Source organism: Lacerta agilis, chromosome 13, assembly GCF_009819535.1.
Source record: "Lacerta agilis isolate rLacAgi1 chromosome 13, rLacAgi1.pri, whole genome shotgun sequence".
Taxonomy (NCBI): domain Eukaryota; kingdom Metazoa; phylum Chordata; class Lepidosauria; order Squamata; family Lacertidae; genus Lacerta; species Lacerta agilis.
In genome coordinates, this window is record NC_046324.1 from 25,887,244 (window position 1) to 25,910,903 (window position 23,660).

A 23,660-nucleotide genomic window follows, 5' to 3' on the forward strand; every position below is an offset into this window, starting at 1 on the left:
CCTGACAGATGGCTGTCAAGCATCTGCTTCAAGACCTCAAAAGAAGGAGACTCCACCACATTCCTTGGCAGCAAATTCTACTGTCGGACAGCTCTTACTGTCAGGAAGTTCTTCCTAATGTTTAGGTGGAATCTTCTTTCTTGTAGTTTGAATCCATTGCCCCGTGTCCGCTTCTCTGGAGCAGCAGAAAACAACCTCTCACCCTCCTCTATATGACATCCTTTGATATATTTGAACATGGCTATCATATCACCCCTTAACCTTCTCTTCTCCAGGCGAAACATACCCAGCTCCCTAAGCCGTTCCTCATAGCACTAGCTTTGCAATAGCCCATGATGGATGGACCTGAACAAAGTTTCACGAAACTAAAAATAGCTTGCAACCTGAACCCCTAACCCTTTACCCCTAACCTGAACCACTTCATCTAGCGGTCATCTAGTCCAGCCCTGGCAATGCAGGAATCTCAGCCAGCAATTCCTTTAGTTCTGCCATTACGGCATGTCAGCAACCCTCAACCCAGCAAATAGAACTGGATGTGTTTGTTAGATGGGAGTGTGGAATGCATAGAAATTCCCCCTGCCATCGCAGACAATGGCACTGCACAATCGTTCATTATAACTCAATTACAGTAATTAAAACGGGTGGGATGCAGCAGTGGAACAGATGAAGTGATGTGGAGGGGGGGGCACCAACAAAATTTTGCACGCTGGCATGTCAACTCGAGAGAGCAGCAGCTGATGGCACACACCAAGCTGCCTCCTGCCATCTGCTCCAGGAGCCACCATGGCTGCAAGAGCGGCAGGGAGGTGATGCTGCCATTGTGCACTCCACAGGATTAATTTGAGGGAGGCGGAGACAGGTGACATTAAAAGGCACAGAGGACTACTCTGCAAAGAGATGCCATCGGGAGAGGCCGCAAATATCCATGCAGGCTGTGGATGGAGCATACATTTTAGCCGAAATGAAATGTGGGCCAGCCCATCTGTTAGGCAAGCAGTACCTCAAGGGTGGGTGTCAAATCCTTGTGTGCTCTCAGCCCACCTGCCTGCAGTGCTGCCTTCCACCCATTTTGCTGCCAGCAGCACTAGCCAAATGCAGAAGCTCCTCCCTGGGACCCCAAGAACCAAAGAAAAGGCCTGCAGAGTCCAACACCCTGTTCTCACAGTGGCCACCTAGATGCCCCCATGGATTAACCTGCAAGCAGGACCTGAGAGCAACAGCACCCTGCTCACCTGCGATTCCCAGCAAGTGGTATTCAGGAACATCCCGATAATGGAGGCAGAACCCAGCCACTGTGGCTAGGAGCCATTGATAGCCTTCTGCTCCACGAATTTGCCCAGTCCTCATTTAATTTGCCCCATCCCGCCCCTCCTTGTGGGAGCAACCATTGCTTAACTATGCGCTGTGTGAACCCTCCAGCATTCAGCTGCACTGGGTGCTCTCAGTTCTGGCATTAACAAGACTCTTCCCCATCCCTTTCTCCATTTGTTGTTGTAGCGAAGCTGCCACAATGAATTGCTCCTTTAGGCCTAGGCCTTCGTCTGAGGAACTTTATTATTTGCCACTTCAAATGTGCCTGCAAGGCCAGCTTGCTCCAAAAGCCAGAGGAAGAACCCCATTCCACAGTGCAAGGCAAGGCCAATGTGCTTCCAAAGGCAAGCAGGAGGCAACAGGAAGTAGCCCACTTTACCTCAGGAGGCAAATCATCTAGTGCCTTCCCTGCTACTGATTTATTGCACCTTTTTCTTCAAGCAGTTCAAGGTAGTGTACACAGGGTTCTCCTCTTCATTTGATCTCCGCAACAGCGGCCCTGTGAAGTAGATTACGCAGAGGCAGTGACTGGCCTAAGGTCACCCAGTGAGTAAGGGGATTTGAACCTTGTTTGCTCCCAGGTCTGCTACCGGCACACTGGCTCTATTGAAGTCTCTCCAGGCCCATCTCGACAAGCACATTCTGAACAAGAGCGGGGATGAATATTCCTTTTGCCTCCCATGAGGCCTGGAGATCATTAAATCCATCCTCACCAACATGGCTCATTAGCCACAGAATGTGGCTTGTCCGGTGCTTAGCCACCCACCTTCTTTCGGGGGTCCACGACTGGTTTGGTGAAGGCTTCAGCCTACCTGCAAACGCCATCTGTTGACTTGCCCTCAGAACCGTTTCCTGGAATCGCTTGAGCGTCACAGATCTATTCCCCCACTGTTGCCTGACATAACTTGTATCAAATGGAGCCACTCTCAGACCTTTTCCGGAAATGAAGCCTTAACAAGGCACACAATTGACTGGGATATTAATGACTTGTAATTTTAGAGTTTTTGTGTATATTGGGGGAGAGGCTGGCCATGATGTTTGGAGAGTGTCAACGAGTGCCAGAAATGGTAGGGATCCTGGAATTTGGACCAGGCGCTGTTCTCAGCTCTCCTCCTCCTCCTTCTGTCCCTCTGGCCACATTCCCACCATACATTTTTAGCACTAGAACTCCCCCCCCCAAAGAATTATGGGAACTACAGTTTGGGCAACGGTGCCAAGTGTTGTTGGGTGGCCTCCATGCCCTTCACAGCGCTACAATTTCCAAAATTCCCTGGGAAGAGGGCTTGACTGTTAAACCTCTCTGGGAATTGTAGCTCAGTTTTGGAATACAGTTGTTATTTGAACTCTCTTTGTGAATCCTGATTACACCTTTCCACTCGTAACAAATGTCCAAGGCAGCTTATATTAATAAAATTAAAAACCAGGACTCTATCCTTCCAGATTCAGTTCATTAAAAATAAAGATTATCCTCCAGCTCGCCTTCCATGTCAAGTGTTGAAACTCACAAGACTTACTCATCATATGATAAGTACCAAGGCCATTTTAAGCAAGCAAGCATAAATAAATAAATATGTTTTGCTCCATCCCATGTTATTTTAGAGTTGTATCACCCCACACAGAGCATCTTGAAGAGCTAAAAACATCCTTAAACAAAACATGATAAAGAGGAATTAGTGCTCAGAGTTCTCAAAAGCTGCAATAAGACCCAGAAGAGACATAGGCAGGAAGGGCCTTTGAAATAGTGGCAAACGGAAAATAGATTTAGGTTATCCATAAATTTAACCTTTCCAAAAGTGCTGACTAGGCAAAGTTTATAGCAGAGATGAATCTGCTCATAAAGGGCAGAAGACTGGAGGGAACTGGCAGATCCAACACCCTCTGCACAGACCGTGCCAGGAGGGGGGCGCCACTCCCAGCCCACAAATCCATCTTCATTCCTTGCTAAGGCTATTGGTGGGTTTCTGGGTGGGGGCACCTCCCTGGCCATAGTTCCAGCCCCCTTGCTCCTTTCTCACCTACAACTCAGGCTTCAACCTTTCACTGCAGTATATTTTATTGGAAATGTGGGTGGTTGCTCTGCTCTTTCCTCTTCCAGCTAGGGAACCACTGCTGTAGACTATGGAGCTAAATGGATCAATGGACTGCATAAGGCATCTTCCTGTGTCATCTCTAAAGCAGAGCCGGCTCTATCAGTAGGCAGAGCGAGGCAATGGCCTCAAGTGACAGATGGGAGGGGGCGCAGCAGTGGGAGCTTCTTTCAAAAAAACCAAAACACAAAACAAAACACAAAAAGCAGGTTGACAAAGACTTGAGTACAGAACAGAAGGCACACAATGGTAAAGGGCCCCCAAAGTTTGCTGCTGCTGCTGTTGAACTGACCTGCGTTGCAGGGGGTTGGAACAGATTACCCTTGGGGTCCCTTCCTCTTCTACAATTCTGCTTGGATGCCAGTTGCAATTTAAAACCACCACCACAATCAATTTCTGCACCACCGCCAACTCAGAGACTTCCCTTCCACTCCATCCCGGTTCCTACCTAGAGCTAAGGAGCACCCCCACCCCACACCCCACCCTGAAAGGCACAGACCACCAAAGAAAAGAACAAGCAGGAAAAGAAGCTCTCTCCACTCCATCGTCCTTTATGCACCGGCATGGCCTTTAATAAAAACAGGTAGGTTTTTTTCTCTCTCACCTTTTAAGCCATAGTGTTTTGTATTTCTTTTAAACCAGATCAAAATCAAAAATTAAAAAATAATCCATAAAAATGTGGTATAAAAATTCTCTTCCATATGCTACATTACAGGGCAAGATCTTCTGCTACACAAATACGTAGATTTCCCCCCCCCCCCGTGTTTAAATTTTATTTTCTCCTTTAGTACAAAAAACGTCAGGAGGGCGAGTCTCCCTCCTCCTCCCCTCCCCCTCCAACTTTCACTTGATCCAAGAGGCTGGGAGAGGGAAGATTTGCCAAAGCCACACAAAACCCCCACTAGATGCCAACGCCACCCCCAGTCCCCCGTCGCACAGAAATCGCTTCGTGTTAGTAAACGTTTTAAAAACAACAACAACCTGCATTTAAACGTTACCATCTCTATCACTTTTACTTTCATTGGAGTGTTTAAAATAAAATTAAAAAGCCCACACAAGTTGCTATTAGCTTTCTCTCTCTCACTCTCTCTCTCTCTGGCTCCCTGAGCATATTGTTGAACGTTGCTTTCTTGAAACTCCTTCCCTCAGCATCTAGATCTAAAGGTCGCATGTGACAGGCATGGTGGGGTCCAAAACCCTATCCGGATATGGACCTCTCATTCATCGCTTCGCTCCAAAGACGGAAGTGCTTTTAAAAAATAAAAATAAGAATCCCTATAGAAGACGGTGGTGATTGTTCCATTGCTGCCGTCCGTCAGCGGCTAAAGGTTGCAATCCGGACAAGGGTTCGGGTCTTGGAAAAAGAGACAGCGGATGCTTCACAGGTACGGCAGTAGAAGATGGGATGTCGGAGGGAAATTTTGCTCCCGCTGGGGCAAGTGGTAGGTCAGCAGAGTCTCTCTACCAAATGAGTGTTTGGAAGGGGGGGGGGCAGGAGAAGGGTGGCCACCACCAAAACCAAAAAACCAAAACCCCAGTGGAATACAGTTACAGCAGACCAAAGTAAGAGGAGGAAAAAAAAAAATACACAGCTGGCCCCCCGAGGCCAGGAGGAGTCCCCCACCGTATTAAAACTCGTCCGCTATTTACATTTCCCACAAGTCTTACAGAGAGACAAAGAAGGACGAGTCTCTGCCGGGAAGCAAATCTGGTCCGGAGTTTGCTTCCCGAGATCACAGGCATGAGAACCAAGAAGTTAAAAACCAGGAAAAACCACAAGCCGGCTGAGGTCTCCGGAGAAAACGTTTGCAAAATCCCGCACAGCTGGACCAAGCGCCAAGGTCTCAATTGCCACCAGAGCAGCAAACCCCAAGAGGGTGATGGAAGATCTCCCCCCGCCCCACAGCCAGGTGGTGCAGCTTCCACAACAGAGAGCATCATGGGGACGTGCTCAGGCACTCTCTCCATCTGCCCGCTGGAGTCCCGACCTCCGCCTGGTCGGATCGCAGTCTGCCTGGAGTGTGGTGGCCCCGCAGAATCCCCTGGGCTCAGTAGATCACCTCGTAGACAGTGGCCTTCTTGTCCCCCGAGCCCGTGACGATGTACTGGTTGTCCGCCGAAATGTCGCAGCTCAAGACGGAAGAAGATTCTTTCGACTGGAGGCGGGAAAAGAAAGGGAAAGGGAAACTCAGCAGGGCTTTAATCAGTTTCAGGAAACGCTTAGGGGCGCGTCACATGTCAAGATCTATCAATACTAAGAGACAACAAGGGTATAAGTGATGTATCAGAAACATGGCGGAAATGGTGAGGGTGGGGCTCAATGGGGCACAAGAGCTAGAACTGGGGTACCCAGTTTGGGTTCCCTGGGTTAGACCATACTGGTGGTGCTGTGTCGTTCTGGAAAGTGCCGATGGATGCAGAAGATAGAACTGATCGACTCCAGACACATCTGTCAATGCTGCTGCAATGGACCAAGCCCTCCCCTCACCTACAGGGCTTGCTAAGGGCCTCAAGGAGGAGAAGGGAGGTATCCTGCACCCTCAGGCTTCGTTTACAACCCTACTCCTTTCCGTCAGTCCTTCATCAACCCAGCCAATTTGCTTCAGCTCCACTTTGCCCACTCCACCCCCGATCTGGTTACTCAAGTTAACAGGGGGAAAGCACTCTGCTCGTGCTCAGAGGTGCTGTTTCCTGTCCCATCAAGTCACACTTTCCAGCTTGCGTCTTGGCACCAAGATGGAGCAGTAGAATCTGATCTGCGGGCGTGCGCACACACACACACACACCCCTTTCAATTCAGATGGCACCCAAGGCAGGATTTGAATCCTGGTAGCAGGAATGACCCTTACCTGGAATATGCTCGCTCCATAGGGAGTCCTCCAAGCGTTGAGGAGGTTATCTTTCCCAGTGCTCACAAACCACTTCCCTAAAGACACACAAAGCAGAGTTTCAATTCTTCCAGGTCAGAAAGGAGGCCAGAATAGTGACAGAATCCAGTGACGTGGTCCCCAGAAACCCTAGAAAAATCTCAACCAGGACATTCAGCTCTTGGTAGGATCTAACCTAGGAGAGGGAAGACTTGTGGGATCTCTTTTTTTTAACTAAAACCACCAAGAGTCAATGTGGTATAGCGGTTACATGTGTCAGTCTAGGACCTGGGAGACCTGGGTTCAAATCCCCACTTAAGCCATGAAGCTCACTGAATGACTTTGAGCCAGTCACTTAACCTCCCTTGCAGGGTTGTTGTAAAACAGCAAGGAGGAGAATTATGTATGCCACCTTGAGCTCCTTGGAGGAAAGGTGGGATAAAAATGATATAAATAAATAAATAAGGTCCACCAACCAGGGCATGGTACAAAAGGCGTAACACTTGGAATTAAATAATTCTGAGCCCAAGATTTTGCTTTTGGGGACTAGAACTGAACTGGACCCACAAAAACCTTCACTCCTGGTTACCCCAAAGCTTCCTTCACTTCAGCAGTAGAATTTACTTCCAGGGAATGGGGAGTCATTTATTTATTGCCATTGTAAAACCATGGGAAATCCTTGCAGATCTACCACAAATCACCCAGAGATGGACTGGTTGACTCCGATTTACCACCTTGTCCACCGCCCCAATCTAACTTTTGTAAATGCTGGAATGACAGTAATGGGTTCATACTCTTCTGCAACATATTCTACGACATCCTTCCCCAACCTGGTGCCCTCCAGACATTTTGGACCACAACTTGCATAAGCCCCAGCATCCTAGGGCTGGATGGATCTGGTGGGAGTTGACGTCCCAAACATCTGGAGGGCCCCAGGTGGGAAGAGGCTGCTCTAAGTCACAACAGCAGCCGCATCTCAGGTTCCACCACGGAAGAAAAGGAGGCAAATAAACAAAGGCAAGCAACTCCATCAGGTCGAGCCCTGTTCTGATGTTGCTCTCCCATACCTCGTGCATGCCTCCCAACTAGGAATCTCCCCAGAAATTAAGGTAAGGAGCAGACCAGCATTCACCCCTCCCTATGGGGTTCCCTACAACGCACCACCCATGATGATAAAATCACCTTAGCAAGCAATATAAATCAAGCGCCATTTTGGCAGCAGCTGCTCTGCACCGAGTCTGGTTTATTGAGCTCAGTCCCCTCTATTTGGTCAGGGCGTAGGGCTCTCCAGAGTCTCATAGAGAGAGAAGGGGGACCTTTCTAGGTGCAGCTACACTGAGGATTGAGTCTGGGACATCTTGGGACTCTGCAGGCCCTTCCCCAAGAAAGAGGCAACTAACTCCGTTGATATTCCAGGCCCCTTACCGCAGTAGGCAAACTTCAGCGACAGGACGCAGCTCTCGTGAAGGTGGAGCTGGTATTTGTCCGGCTTGGTGTGGTGGAGAACTTCCACGTTGCTGCTCTCCATGCCCACAGCCAGCCATTCGCCTGTGGGGCAGTAGCCCAGCGAGAAGATCTGTGGGGAAGAAAGGAGAGCAGGCCTGAAAGGGGTGTCTCCTCCAGGAAGCAACCACATTTTGAAGCCTGCTTCACACACCGCGCGCGCGCACACACACACTTTAAAATTCAATCCCATTGTATATGGCAAGTGGAAGGAAGAGAAGTTGTGCACTTGTAAGAGATGGGGAACTGGAGAAAGAGGGTTCCCCACTCGGGGCCCTGAGGCTGCTGCACATTCAAGACACACCCCATTGGTAAGCGGGGCAGCTCCTCTGGCTTGCAGATCAAACCATCTCCTAACCCAGTGGGTCCCAAACTGTTTTGGGCCCCCACCCCCTTGGTTCTATAAACTCATCCCCAGTGCCCCCTACTCTACCAAAAGCATTATTCAGAATAGTGCTTTGCCCGACCCACTAAGGAAGGTAATAGCACAATAAAATCCAAAACAATAATTGCACATTTATTCAAAATCCAGTTCAAACTATTGAGTTTAAATTCAGTCGACAAAATTGATGGACTTGATCCAGGGATACCAGCTACACCTCCAGTGTCATATTGCCACCCCCTTGACTCTTAGCCCCCTCAGTACAGCCCCACTTTAGAACTGTTGTCCCAGATAAGATTTCCAGAAGAGTTTCCCACTGGGGCCTCCTTTCGACATCAGAAAGATGCCATCGTTTCCACCTCGGCAGCAAGTTCCCAAAGTGCGCATGATGGCTCATGTGTGATGTCCAGCTGAGAGCTAAGGATAGGAACTCACTCAGGTTGCCTGGACTGTTCAGCCTGAGGCTTGCATGTCCAAGAGATACCACTATGGAAGTTGGTAAGGAACAACACTGCCGAGCTTTGCTAGTGAGCACACCAGATGCTCTGAGCTTTCTGTCCCCTTGTCCAGGCTTTTTCTCTGCTCAAAGCCTCCCCTGTCAGGAGGCCGGATGCCTCTGCAAGCCGGTTTCTGAGCATCTCAAGCGGAGAGAGATGCTGTTGCACTCGGGTCCTGCTTGCGGGTTTCCCATTGGGGCATCTGGTGGGCCACTGAGAGGGCAGGATGCTGGACCTAAATGGGCCCCCTTTGGTCTGGTCCAGCAAGGATCTTGGTATGGTCTTGAGAGTTGCTTCTTAAGGAAGCCCTCCATCCTGAGCAGGGCAGTTTCTGGAGGGCTGCTGCCTCTAGGAGAAAAGGCTGAGGGAGTCCCACACCGGCTTACCTGAGAGGTGAAGTCGTGCTGCTGCAGCTGCCTGCCTTCCCGGAGGTCCCAGGACCGCACTGTGTTGTCCAGGCCTCCCGTCCAGAGCTTGGTGCCATCGTGGGAGATGTCGATGCAGCTGGCACCGTCTGTGTGGCCTTGGAATTGCCTGAGAGAAAACCAACATTCAGAGACATTTAGGAGAAGGGCTGTAAGCTCACCGGTGCAGGGTCTGCCTTGCAAGCAGCAAGTCCTAGATTCAATCCCCAGAATCTCTATGTAGGGCAGGGAGAGAATCTTGCCTGAAAACCCTGGAGAGCTACTGGCAGTCAGTGTAGACAATACTGAGCTAGATGGACCAATGGTCGGACTCAGTGTAAGGCAGCTTCCTGTGTTATTGCGAGAGGGGGGAATTTAAGCCTCTACTGTCTGGGTCCCAAAGGTCCTTATCTCCAGCTTCCAGTTACTTGGGAGGGAACACTTGATAGACACAGCTGCTGAGGAATCCTGCATTTGGGTTGCAGACCTGAGCTGAGTATATGGGGGTGGGGGGTTGACAACTTAGGAAGCCAGGAAGCTTAAAAGAGGTCTCAGAACACAGGAAGGTCAGCCAGAGCACGGATCCAGCTAGCTTAGTGCAGACTACATGATATGGCAGCAACTCCCCAGGGTCTCAGATGGGGGACATTCCCTGTAAGAAGGCCCTGCAGGATCAGGCCAAAGGGGGCCCATCAAGTCCAGCATCCTGTTCCCACAGTGGCCAACCAGTTGCCTCAATGGGACAGCAAAAGACTCAAGCACAAGAGCCCTCTCTCCTCCTGTGGTTTCCACAACTGATATTCAGAACCACTGCTGCCTCCAGAGCACAGATGCCAGGGACCTTCTGCATGCGAAGCAGGTGCTCTACCCCTGAGCTGTGACCCTTCCCCCTTAACAACAGGCTTCCGCTCTTCCAGAGGAAAGGGTGAACAGAACATGGCGCAAGAATGCAGCTCTTCGAATCCCTTGGTTTCATTTGGACAGATGCTTCCTGCAGAATCTCCTTCCCCATTTACCCAAGACTTATTTGAAAGAACTTCCTTACCACCAGGACCCCGAATTTTGGAGCAGCTCACCTGACCAGTGTTTGGTTATGGAGATCCCAGACAGCAATGTTGCCGTCGCTGCAACAGGAGAAGCAGACTTTGGCGTCCGGGCTGATGGCCAAGGCATAGCAGGCGGGGGCGGAGGAGGTCAGCTCTGCCTTGATCCTGGGGGTGGGGGAGGCCAGGTCCCAGATGGTGAGGGTGCTAGCCTCGCCCCCCACAATCAGTGTGCGCCCGTCCGGGAGGAGCTTGCAGGAGCGGATATAGTTGTCCCTGTTCTGGGGGCCGGAAAACGTAACGTCAATGACAGCCCAGCTCCCAACTCCATGCAAACAGAGTCCACACTGTTCAACTAGGTAACTTTGGAACATTTGACCATTCCGGATACATATAGGGGAGGTTCACTTAGCAATTATATATATATTCATTCCCCAGTGGACTCTGGGTGCTGAGTAAGGCAGCTTGAACAAAATATTAATTCTATTACCATAATCTGATTTTTTAAAATTGGGACATGATTAATCAGATGTGAGAATATTATTACATTTTTACTTTTTGTCAAATAATATTGATTAGTTTTCCAAATTTTTAACAAATCAGTGCCAAATTACATCAAGTTTAATACAATTTCCCCAAAAAGTTGACTTCCTGCTCTTCATCCTAGAAAAAATTATTACATTCTTGATATAAATGAATAAGGAAGTGGTTGCATTGAGAATGGTAAATGTCCTCTGAAATATATGCCATTTCCAAATATGAGCGAGCTTATATGTGACCCATGCAAATATTGCTATTGTTAATGTGCATTTATAATGTTTATTTACATATTGATCAATTAAAATACACGGAGAAACAAATAAAAGGTGCAAAGAACCCAGGTTGAGTTCCCCAAGGCCGGCTGCTGACATGGAAAATCCTCAATTGGTGGCTTATAACTCATGAGTCATGGACCTGAAGACCAAAGGCTCCTTGGACTTGAGTGGAGGGCCATCCATTCCCGCCACTTACCAAGCAATCCAGCTGGGAGATGGGGCTCTTGGTGCCTGGCTGGCTGATATCCCAAATCTTCACACATCCTTTCCCACCGGTGTACACGTGCCGGGTTGGGTTGCTGATGGTCACAGCACACACCACCTCGCCATGGCTCAGCGTGTTGATCTGACGGGCGTGCCGGGGGATGCCGGGGCCAGCCAGGGCATCGTGAGGAAACGGGACGGGTTGCATCTGCCCATCGGCACTCACGTGAAAGGAGTAGGCTCTAGGGAAGAGAAAAGACAAGGGGCACTGAGACTGGCTGCTGCTGCTGGTGGCGGTGAATGAGGGCTCTGAAGGCCAGTTGCTGGGCACTGAGATTGCATTCATGGCCTGATTGCAGGCTTCCCATGGAGGCATCTGGTTGGCCATGGTGAGAACAGGATGCTGGACCAGATGGACTCCCTTTGGCCTGGTCTCAGAACCTAGTTTAGATTTCTTCTTTTCCAGCCTAAAAAAGCCGATAGTGACAGTGGCTTCCATGAAAGGTTATGCCTCTATTTTAGAGGGAGTATATAAGTACAGAGTTCAGAGGCATTCCAAGGCAGGGGGAAGTGTAAGAGAATGATTTTAATCCTCGTGTTTCTTTGCAGCCCTTCATTAAAGCGTCTTGCACCATAGCAGTCTAGTCTTGAGAGGTGATGATAAGTCTAAATTCAACATTTATCTGCTATATCATGCTGGCTTTTCTACTCATAGTCCTTAGTCTGCATATCTGAAATTTATTGTATAAGATACTGTTTTTTTAATGTTTGATGTTTTATTATGTTTTCACATATGCTGTAAGCCACCCAGCCAGATGGGTGGGATAGAAATAAAAAAATATCATCATCATCCAGCAGCCAGGTTCTTCTTATGTTCTTGTCTGCTACACCCCCAACAGTCTCCTAGGGCTGGTGTAGTCTACCCTTCCTAGCAGTTGCCAATTGATTTCCGGGCACAACTCAAGGTGCTCGCATTGGTGTTTAAAGCTCTAAACAACTCAGGCCCCAAATATATGAAAGGCCCCCTCCTTCCCTACAGGCCCCATTGGGAGCTGAGATTGGCAGAAGGGGCCCTCTTGGTTGTCTCCAGGAGATGACCTTCTTTGTGGTGGCCCCTAAGTTGTGAAACTTGCTCCCCACACAGGTGGCCTCTGGCACCTTCATTCTACAGCTTTCAGTGCATCTCTTCACCCCGGCCGTTGAGGTGCACATTTTTAGCACCCCGCCTTATTTTTTATGCTTGGAAGTTGTTTTAAATTGTTTTCAATATTGTGTTTTAACGCTGTAACTCACCATCGGGACCCTAGGGTGAAGGGCAGGTAATAAACAAAAATTAGCAGCAGTCCAAGGGATTAATTAAGACATCACATCGCCTAACTGTCGCAATGCTATGCAAGTGTGGATGGTGCCAAAACAACCACGAGGAACATCCCGCGGGAACATCACCACTTCTGTTCCCTTTCCAAACCCTGCTTGCCTCTTCATTTGAGGAGAATGTGATTTCTGCAACCCGAAACCTCGTTGCTGTGTTTGCAGCATTTCTTTTAGACCAAGACAGCACCAAAAACTTCCACCGGTGCCTCTAGCTGGCTCCCTTTCCCCTGCATGTTTATTTTAGACTTGGAGTGGGGAGGTTTTCTGGTTTAGTTTTCAGACTTCCTTTTCTTTTTATTAATTCTGATTATGACTCAGGCAGACATATTAAGCCACCCAGATGAGCTCTTCCCTGCTGCCAGATTTACATGGGCAAGGAAAGAGTTAGGGTCTTCCTCAGAGTAGGCCCCCTGCCTGGAGAGGGGCGGCAATTGGTTTTCAGACTTGTGGACTGAACGCTTTGGGGGAGAAGGTTGAGGGTCTGACTTACGGCTTCCCGCCAGGGATGGACGCCAAGCTGGTGGACAGGACGGGGGTCCTCATCGGCGGATGCGGGTCAAAGCCAACCTGGGAACCAACAAAAGTGAAGGCATCAGGAGCCTGGGAGAAACAAAGATATACTCTCACAGGCTCCCACAGAAACCACCCAGCAAAGTGCTGCTGACTGGAGCAGAAAGTCATTTCTCACAGAATTGTGGTCAGTTGGGTTTTTTCAGGGGAGGAGAGGAGATAGTTGGGGAAAGACCCCTCCTCCAAGGCCAGGAAAATGAGCATTCAATTCTTCAGTCAGGGTGGGGGCTTTCCCCTTGTTCCACAGGCACTTCAGACCAATGTAACATGGACTGAACGGGACAGAGAAAGTTGCCTTGTACTGAATTGGACCATTGGTCCATCTCACTCAGTACTGTCTGCACTGACTGGCAGCGGCTCCCCAGGGTCCCTACCTGGAGATGCTAGGAATCGAACCTGGAACCTTCTGCATGCAAGGCAGATGTTCTGACCACTGAGCTACAGGGGCCAGAAATGGAAGAACTGGCAAAAGATAAACTAGGAAGGTCCTGCTAGGCAACAGGCCCAGAGGGGCATCAGAAACTGCCTCAGACCATTGGCCCACCTAGGGCCACTTTCACACTGTACATTTAAAATACTCAAATACCACTTTATATACCGTCATGCCTTTCCCCCAAAGAATTATGGGAGCTGTAGTTTGTTAAGGGTGCTGAGAGCGATCTCCCTCACAAAGCTAAAGCTCCCAGAGTTCCCTTTGGGGAAGGACTGGCAGTTAAACCCCCCACCCCCACCCCCCCCCACCCACCCCATTGAAAAAGGAGCTAAAAAGGTTTTACGTACAGCTCCAAAGCTCACCATTGGCGACCGGCCATAGGCAGCGGCGGCGGCAGCAGCGGCAGCCGTCATCTGAGGCGGGATGTTGTGAAGGCTGGCGTAGGCCCCAGGGCTGGTGAGGGAGCCATTCATCTCATGGTGCCCCATCATGGCAAAGGGGGTGGCATAGGAACCGGCAATGGAGATGGGTGTCCTCAGGGCAGATGCTGGAGAAGGGGGAAAAGGGAAAGGGAAGGGGGGGTGAGTGGATCAATTACTCGGGGGCAGAAACGCTGACTGTGGTCACCAACTTGGATGACTTTGAAATAGGATTGGACAAATTCATTGGGGAGAGTTGTCAGTGTCCATTAGCCATAATAAATAGCAACAACAGTTATTGTTATTGTTGTTGTTATTATTTTATTTATATGCCACAAATCTGACAGGGTTACTCCAGCCACCCTGGGTGGCTCCCAAAATATTAAAAACCACACACACAAAAAATCACAACATTAAAAACTTCCCTGACTGGGCTGCCTTCAGATTATCTTCTAAAAGTCAAATAATTATTCATCTGTTTGACATCTGATGGGAGGGCGTTCCACAGGGAGGGTGCCACTACCGAGAAGGCCCTCTGCTTGGGTTCCCTGTAGGTTCACATCTTGCCGTGAGGAACCGCCCAAAGGCCCTTGGGAGCTGGACCTTAGTATCTGGGCTGGGCAATGGAAGTGGAGATGCTCCTTCAGGCTGTTTAGGGCTTTAAAGGCTATGCTCTGCTTCCACAGCTAGACGCAGCAATGCTTCTGAGTATCAGTTGCTGGAAACCAAAGGGGGGGGGAGTCCTCTTGTGCTCTGGTCCTGCTTGGAGGTTTCCCTCTGGGGTCTCTGGCTGGCCACTTTGAGAACAGGAATGCAGAACTAGATGGGCCACTGGCCTGATCTAGAAGGCTTGGCTCACTTATATCTCTCACCTTTCAAGGTTATGTACATACTTCTCCTCTCCCCTCTTTTATCCTCACAACAACCCTGTGAGGTAGGAGAGGCTGAGAGGCACTGACTGGCCCTTGGTCACCCAATTACATTCATGGCTGGGCGGCGATTTGAACCCCAGTGTCTTAGGTCCTCGCTCAACAGTCTCACCACTACCCCACACTGGCTGGTGATTTGAACCCTGGTCTCCTACATCAGAGCTTTCCAAAGTTTCATGTTTGGTGACAACACTTTTTAGACATGCGTCATTTCACGGACACGGTAATTCAGTTATACTAACAAACCAGAGGCTAAACTAACCCGTTCCAGCCCCTGGAGGAGCGTGGGGAGCGTTTGTGCGACGCAGATGACACCCTCATGTGCCGCGACACACAGTTTAGAAAGCTCTGTCCTAGTTCTACATTCTAACCACTGGCCTACGCATTCTCTTGTGTGACAGGCTGCTCAGATTGTAGAGGGAGGGGTGGAAAGGTGGGTCAGACAAGCAGGAAGCTGGGAGTTCCCCATCCATTCCACGCAAAACGCTAAAACCTAGCCCTCTCTAGGCCAGTCTTTTAGCACCAAACATTGCTTTGCCTGGGCAGAAGTGGCGAACACCTGAACCACACACACAACAACCCTGTGAGGGGAGCTACATACCTAAGGGATCCATTCCAGATGGCTTGCCTGGCATCGGCCGAAGGCCTGGGGTGGTGCTTGTCCCAGGCGTTGGGGCATCGTTCCTTGGAGTAGGGGTGTTGGACTTCAGCCCTGGGGTGGAAGATTTGTCGTTCTGGTGCAAAACAAGATGGTGGAAGATGGTTGGCATCAGCAAGATCGATTCCCCAAGTGCTTGTGGGGTCTCTTAGCAAACAAAAAATATGGGAGGTGGTTTTGGCTCAGTAGAACATATGCTTTGCATGCAGAAGGTCCAGATTCAACCCCCAGCAGCATCTCTGGGTAGGGGCTGGGTGAGACCCCTCCCTGAAAAGCTGGCGAGCTGCTGCCAGTCAGTGCAGACAGTACTGAATGAGCTGGACCGATCGTTTGACCTCAATGGTCCACCTCAGGAACCCAATTCTGAGATCTGCCTCCATTTGACATTTAGAAGAGTTCAAAAGTTGTCTTTCTGCTTCTTCCTACGAAGGATCCTGAAACAAAGCCAGTCTTCTGTACTTGCTGAGATTCCCAAATGAAGAAGGCTCTCTGAGCAGAGCCAGCAAATCTGAAAACCTCAGATAACTCAAATCTATGATCAACCCCCTCCTCAGTTTACTCCAAGATGGGTTTTGAATTCTTCTAGTCAAATGTGGACTCATATTATTCTTAGCAAACGTGGAAAATGTTGAACATTCGTTCTGGCTCTTGCTTCAATGCAGCTCTTCTCAAATGCCAAAGAGTTACCAAACATTGCACATCAAAGCATGTTCCAATCAGTAAAGCATCTCCATTGGATCCTTTGGGTGGGGGTTCTGTGCCCAGCGCCCCCAACTATTGCCCCAAGGCAGGCATGTTCTTCTCCAACACAGAGATGGGAAACAAGCCCCAGACTGTCAACTATTAACTGGCTGGAAACAAAAGCTGCTTTCTGGACCAATTATCTGCACAGCAAAAATGGTCCCATCCATAGCAATTATTACCAGGCCCTCTTCTGTGTGTTCAGGTCTAATGGATCGCTCCTGATCTCCACAGTCCAATTCATGCATTTATATGCCACCTTTTCCTCCAAGGAGCTCAAGGGGGCAAATGTCTTTCTCTCCCCTGCCCCCTCATTTAATCCCCTGAACACCCTGTGAGGTGGGCTAGGCTGAGAGGCAGGGAATGCCGCAAGGTCACCCAGTGAGCTGCATGGCTGAGTGGGTTTTGAACCCTGGTCTCTCCCCGGTCCTAGTTCATAGAATTGTAGAAATGAAAGGGACCCTGAGGCTCATCTAGTCCTACAACGCAGGAATCTCAACACGCGGTTCCCCCATCCAATTGAAACCATGCCAGACCCTGCGTGGCATTGGAAATGTGCTAGCAGCTTTATTGCTGTGCCACTAGGTTAAAGACTCTAATCACATGTGCCACGCTGCCTTTCTTTACATTCGCTCGTAAGCCCGGACTTCTGCTTCCTCCAGGGAGAACCAGCCCCACGGTCCACCCTCAACAAGCATTCCCAAGAAGGCAGAGGCATCTTCTGCAAGGCCTTCACTTACATTGCCCAGGGTCTTTAGTCTTGGAGGAAGGGGTGCTGCTGGAGTGAGGCCACCGAGGCAGGGCTGTTGGGGCATCCTTCTTCAAGCCACGGGCTTTGTCGATCCAGTTCTCCGGAGGCGAGTGGGCAGGGCTCACCCGAGGCGTAGCAGGATCCTGGGGAGAGGGGCACACAAGGAGGGCTGTTAGCAACAGGGGCACCGCGGAGCCAAGTAGGGAGGAGGGGACTGCAAAACACCCTAACATAACACATTTACTGGGTGGTGGGTGGGTGCACTTGCAAACTTATGAGACTTTAACAGACTTATTCTGAGGCACATAGCAGCATAAAAACATAATTGCTGCTGCTCTCACAGAAAAATTCACTCTCTACAGTTGATAACAGACCTAACCCCGGGGGGGGGGGGGTGGAATTGCCTAACTGTGTTGACATCCTAGGGCAGGCATAGGCAACCTTCGGCTCTCCAGATGTTTTGGCCTACAACTCCCATGATCCCTAGCTAATAGGACCAGTGGTCAGGGATGATGGGAATTGTAGTCCGAAAACATCTGGAGAGCCGAAGGTTGCCTATGCCTGTCCTAGGGCATTCACCTCTTCCAGAGCATTTTGGATGCAGCAGCCCCCCACAGTAAAGCCACTGGACGCCCAAGAGGAAAAAAAATCACTTTTTTCTTTTCTACTGATTATGCACTTAAAAGAAGCCAGGCAAATCTGCTCCATCTCCACGTAAGGTTAATGTGGACTTCTTGTTTCAGACTGAGAGGGAGAGGGACCTTCTGTCGTACCTCATTGGAGACTCCACCACCAAGTCATCACTCTTGTCACCGTCGCTGTCCTGAAACAAGAAGCAGTGACTCCGTTGAAAGACAGAAAACACCTCCTCCTTAAAGCCTGCAAGGGCTGCCTATGATGACCTGCCCCCCCTCTGCCCACTGCAAAGTAGTGGATGAGTCATTATTAGTCCTGCGGCTACACTGCCCCTTGGCAAGATGACAGGTTTGCGCTTGAAAAAAAATATATTATGTGACTTTCGCGATTGTCAGTTTGAGGTTTGTGCCGTTATCGTATGTGTTGCAAGCATATGTTTTCTGCTGTTGTGAACCACCCTGAGATCTATGGTCCTTGGCCAACACCAGGGTCAGATGGAGAACACAACAGGGGCCTGCAAGACTTACATATCGGCTCATGCTGTCCTTCTCCTCCGCTTTCCGCTTCTTGGAATCGATGCTGTAGTCAGTGGGATTCCTGTGCTTCTCGCTGGCTCTCAAACTCTCTGATGGGGAGATGGAGTTATTCTAGAACAGAAGGAGAAAAAGAAGAGAGGGTTAGCTGCCCGCTTGCCTCTTTGCCCTTGTTATTATCTCCCCCCTCCCGCCGCCTTGAGGTGGTACCACCCATTTGGGAACCACTGCGCTAAACCTTCCCAAGTTCAGCCTGCAAGCAGAAGACCACAACAACACCACAACAACACACAGCCAACTTGTGTGCCACGTTTCAGACACATGACTTAGAACATGTGTACCAATCTTAAAAGTGAGAAGCGAGTTTGTTTTGATTTGTGGTCCCTCGTCCCCTTTCTAGATCTAGAACTTCCTAGTGCAGTTTCCCCCAGCCCAGTGGCACCATCCAGGTTCGTCTGGACTACAAAACCCATCATCCCCAGTCACAGCATTGATGCCAAAGGCTGATGGGAGTTGTAGTCTAAACACCTGGAGGGTGCCGTTTGGCGAAGGACATCCTGTCTCGCAGCCAAATAAATGTGCTTTTGTAATGTTTTGCAAGTATGTGATGGCTTTTATATGTTTTTATTGCTCTGAACTGCTTTGATGTATATTTTTATACTAATATTTTATAAATTAATAATTGGGGAGGGGGGAAGCTCAGGCTGAAACTTTACCAACCCGCCACTGCATGTCGCACACAGAACCCAATTCTGAAAACAGCTGCTGGCCTCTTGGCATCTCCTGCTTCTGCAGCCAAAATTACGGGCATTTTGTTTCTCCACAGACTCAACCCTCATCCCCCCCCACCCGCAAACGCCTTTGCTAAAGATAAAGTGACTCTAAGCCAGCCCCCCATCCTCCCTTTCTTTCTCCTCTGAATGGGAGAGGCCCAGCAGTTCATGTTTCCCTCCTCACATCCCCATAAGCTGCTTTGGGGATCAACCAGCCGCCTTTTCTTCTCAGCCACTCATGCTGAAAGGCTCACGGTTTCCCGAGGAGATCGCATTAGGGCCTCTGGAGGCACTGAGGCAGGCAGGCAGGCAGGCCGCCAAGAAACTCCCCTCCTCAGAACACATCTACTCTCGATATTTTGCTGCTGCAGCAACCCAATTAGGAAATGTGAAGCAAAGCAACCTGGGAGATGGATCTATGAGTGTCAAGGCTGTGCCCCCCCCCTCACCCTAATTTGGCAAAAAATGCTGCATCCCCCAGAAACTCCCCCACCCAGCCCCCTTCATGAGAGCTTTCGAGGGAGGGGCTGCTGAGGACCATCTCCCCCATCCCCACCAAGATGGCTCTGCCCTGTCATGGCGTCTGACCCTCTGAGGGGCCGTTGGGCTCCCTCTGGACAGCCCTCGGATGGCAGGAAATCAATAAAAAGGGGGGGACCTTTGTGCCTCAGGGGCATCCCCTCCCCCAGTTAAGAGCCGAGAGGTGGAGAATAGCTGAGGCAGAGTATGATGATAATGAGGGTTTGGGCCACTTTGTTCCTGCTCTCCTCACAGCCCCTCTTTCTGTGTTGAAAGTCAGCGGAGCCTTCATAAACTGTAGCTGGAAGCTGAGCCCCATCAAGGACCATTAATGTCCAGATGGATGGCGACTGGGGAGCAGGGCGGGGAGCTGCCATCCTTGAGAAGCTTAGTTAACTGCCTGACCTTCCACATCCCTGCCCACACAACGTAATAACCCAGTCCTCCAAAAGATTAGATGACCCAAGATAATGAACAGCTACCAGGAATGAAATTGCTTCCTAATTGCTGAGGGGGGCTTCTCGCTTCACCTCCACCCCCACCCCCCGCCATCCCCCAGATCTCAGCTCAGACTGAACCGCTCTTGTTGGCAACGGTTGAGACAATCTCAACAACAGCCAAATGGTTAGAAAAAGCAGTAGAGAAGTCACCCTAAATCAGTGGTTTCCCCTCCAAGGAATCCCACCACTACCCCAGGGGACAATATTGCCTGCTATGGGCAACCTTTGCCAAGCTGGTGCCTCCAAGTGTTTTGGACCACAGCACCCTCCAGTAGGGATCTTGGATGTTGGCGGTGATGGGAGCTGGGGTCCATAACACCTAGAGTTGGCAAAAGCGGCTGCCAACCAAGCTGTATCCAAGGATATCAAGACCATTCAAGTGGCAGGGAAGGTCTAAGCCAGGCATCCCCAAACTCAGCCCTCAGATGTTTTGGGACTACAATCCCATCATCCCTGACCATTGGTCCTGTTAGCTAGGGATGATGGGAGTTGTAGTCCCAAAACATCTGGAAGGCCAAGTTTGGGGATGCCTGTCTAAGCAGAGTGGAATCCAAGAAAAATGGTGACAGAACCAAAGCTCAGGGGTAGAGCAGCTGCCTCGCATGCGGAAGGCGTGAAGTTCAATGTTCAACGGTGTCTCCGAATAAGGCTGAAAATGTCCCCTGTCTGAATCCAAGGACAGCCCAGCCCAGATATTCCTGACTCTGGAATGCAGAAATGTTTTTTTTTCTGGGGAGTTGAAGTTTCTAAACGTGACTTTTGATGGAAGGAGAGCCAGAGCCCAAGGAATGGCAAAACTAATCAAGCGTTGATACAAAGATGGTGTGATGTCCAAGAGGGGAAGAAAGGGGGACTTACTGCGCTGGCGTCCCGATCTTCCAGGAATGAAGGCCGATTTGGCACGGAGGTCGGAGGCAGCCAAGTTGAAAGGGAGCACGAAAAGAAGTGGGTGGGGAAGGCAGAGGGAAACAGAGAAAGTCTTAAAATAGAACATCAATCCAACCGTTCCTTTGCACGTAGCGATCTCTGGTCTAGCTTGATAAAAAAAAAAGCCCCGCTGGCCTTTTCATCTTTCTTCTCTGGAAGGAATCTTGGCCCAGACGGCAGCAACCCCCTCGCTCCATTTTATTTTATTTTTGGCAAACAATTACTGGGCCAAACAAGGCAACACCACACAAGTGGGGGAGGGGGGTGGAACAGACACACAAAGAGGAAAAAGGGCAACTAAAAAAATAAGTAACTGCAAAATGGTTTGCTGACACGTTTCTTTCCAAATCTGGAGGAAGAAGCCCATTTCCTTCCCATGTTGGTCCTTAGACAGGAGAGATTTTCTCCGGCAACTAACTAGACGGCTGTTTTCTGTCAAGGGAAGAAGGCTGGAAAAGCCCTTTTGCTGGTGGAAGAAATCCACAGATCCTTTGTGGGGGTGTGTGTGTGCGCAGGAATTTCACTAGTGTAGGAATGGATTGAGACATGGGTGCAGAACTTCAGTCCCAGAGTGGCCCTCAATGCATTCCTATCTGGCCCCTGGTCATGCATTTCCCAGTGCCTCTCCTGTCCCCTCCCTCAAGTGCATTTTCCTGCCTCAAGAGGATGGAGATGTGCGCATGTAGAAACACCTGCCTTTGTTTGGTTGGGCCAAGGGCACAAAAAGAGCTGCACCCATTATTCTGCCCTCTCTTGCCTTTGGTTGCCTGCGAGAAGATGCTGCCCCTGAACTGATAAAGAGTCCCTCCCCCTGGATTAAGGCCAAAACATTTTGGGGAAACCACATGCCTACTTTAATGCCACCCCCCTGCGTTTCCCAGACTGCATATACCCACACAATACATTTAAAGCACATGGCTCCTCCTAAAGAATTCTGGGAACCGTAGCTCTGTGAAGGTTAAACTACAGTTCCCAGGATTCTTTGGTGGGAAGCCATGCGCTTTGAATGGATGGTGCATCCTTCCTAAATGGAAATTACAATTCACACCCACTTTAGAAAGCAGGGGTTCAGAGGCCCGCCTGCCTTTTCCTCACCTCGGTGGTCCAGGTCGTGGTGGTTCTTCTCATCTTTCACCGTCAAGTGGGCTTGGCTCCCCAGCGCCCCGAGAGCCAGTAGCCCCGAGCTGCTCCCCGTGACCGGTGGGATCCCAGGTGGCGGCAGGCCCGAGGGGTGAGGCGGGAGTTGCACAGGGGGGCCGTGGGCAGCATGGAGAGGTGCTGGGCCTGGAGCTGCTGCTGCTGCAATAAAGCAATGGTAAGAAGCGCTGCGACGAGACCTGGTGCATCACTCTCACAAAAAATCAAATCAAATCCAGGTGGTCAAATTACAATGACAAAAGGAAGGAAGGAAAACTTGAGCTTGAAAGGACGGTGGCTGCAAGGCTGGGAAAAGGTTAGTACAGGGGGTCCCCAGACTAAGGCCCGTGGGCCGGATGCGGACCAAGGGCTCATTTATCCGGCCCCCGGCAACCCCTGCCGCCCGCTCTTACAGGCGCAGCTGCCCACTTTTGGGGAGCGGAGGCGCACGTGCACAAGCGCTTTCCGGCATTGCGCCGACCCGAAAGTGTGCCGGAAATCGCGTGTGGGCACGCGCTCCCTCCGCGCGATCGGCGCTGGAGGAAGCGGCCCGAGTTCCGGTAAATCTAGGGACACTTCAAGCCTTCATGCAGGAAAAAGAATACAAAGTTGTAAAAAGTTGCTTATGTACTTTTTGGCGTCACACCCATAATTCTAGATACAACTGAGTTTACATTGTGTTTTTTTTAAAGGTGAAACAGTATAAAGGTTATGCACTTCGATACGCTAGGATAAGCATTTATTGCCTTGAGTTTTACTGACAGCACTTTAAAGTTCTGAATCTGGAATTCTGAGATTTGAATGGCAAACCTGGGCCATGTTTATTTTTGGCTTTAGGCCTGGGGATTAAAACCTACGGTAAAATGAAACATTAAAGCAAGTGAAAGTGTAGGCTGCAGAGAAGGGAGGGAGGGAGAGAGACTTTCAACAAGAACTGCAAGCCAATCAAAAGAAGAAAAGATGCGGCAAGATTAGTAACATAAGAGGAGACTGCTGGATCACTCCAGTGGCTCATCCAGTCCAGCTTTCTCTCTCATAGTGGCCGACCAGATGCCTGTGGGAAACCCTCAAGAAGATCCCTCTCCCCTCCTGTGGCTTCCAGCAACTGGTATTCAGAAGCACAGCATAGGCACTGATTTTTTTGTTGTTGCCAGCAACCTTGAAAGGATTTAGCATCCTGAAAGGCAGGGTGGTGGTGGTGGTGGTGAGTGTGGTAATACAGGTATGCAAACGTTCCCAATCCTAGCCAAGGCCAAAACAGCACAGATAGCATTTGCCTTCCTGCCAGACCATTGGAAAACCTGAAGCTTGCACCTGTCCTTAGTTAATTATCCCTTTCCTCTAGCAGAGTCTTTGTCAACTTGCTGCCTACCTCCAGGTGTTTTTTCCACTGCCACTCCCATCAAACCCAGCCAGGCACTGGGGAACAGGCCACGCTCAATGCCAGGTAGTTAACCACACTCACATGGGCTCACAATCAGGGGTGGCAAAAAAGGGGAGCACTTTGCAGTGTTTCAGTGCATGTTAGCAGGAGTGTGTGTGTTGTGTGTGGGTGTGTGGAAGCTACTTCCTTTTAAAAATGAAGGCCCCCCCCCGCACATTGGTTGCACATATGGCATTATTTGTCAGTATGCATTTAATATTAAT

General features: G+C 49.9%; 1 protein-coding gene across 1 annotated transcript in view; it reads right to left on the reverse strand.

The window, feature by feature from the left end:
• Positions 1 to 4,156: 4,156 nt before the first annotated feature.
• Positions 4,157 to 23,660, reverse strand: part of TLE3 (TLE family member 3, transcriptional corepressor) — a 48,807-nt gene continuing 29,303 nt past the window's right edge. Inside the window, 13 exon segments of the mRNA XM_033166595.1 lie at positions 4,157 to 5,554; positions 6,248 to 6,324; positions 7,691 to 7,841; positions 9,034 to 9,181; positions 10,128 to 10,375; positions 11,106 to 11,355; positions 12,978 to 13,054; positions 13,853 to 14,037; positions 15,440 to 15,572; positions 18,152 to 18,271; positions 20,808 to 20,824; positions 21,972 to 22,143; positions 22,146 to 22,172. Of these exon segments, the coding sequence (XP_033022486.1) occupies positions 5,447 to 5,554; positions 6,248 to 6,324; positions 7,691 to 7,841; positions 9,034 to 9,181; positions 10,128 to 10,375; positions 11,106 to 11,355; positions 12,978 to 13,054; positions 13,853 to 14,037; positions 15,440 to 15,572; positions 18,152 to 18,271; positions 20,808 to 20,824; positions 21,972 to 22,143; positions 22,146 to 22,172 (1,713 nt within the window). The 3' untranslated portion in view covers positions 4,157 to 5,446.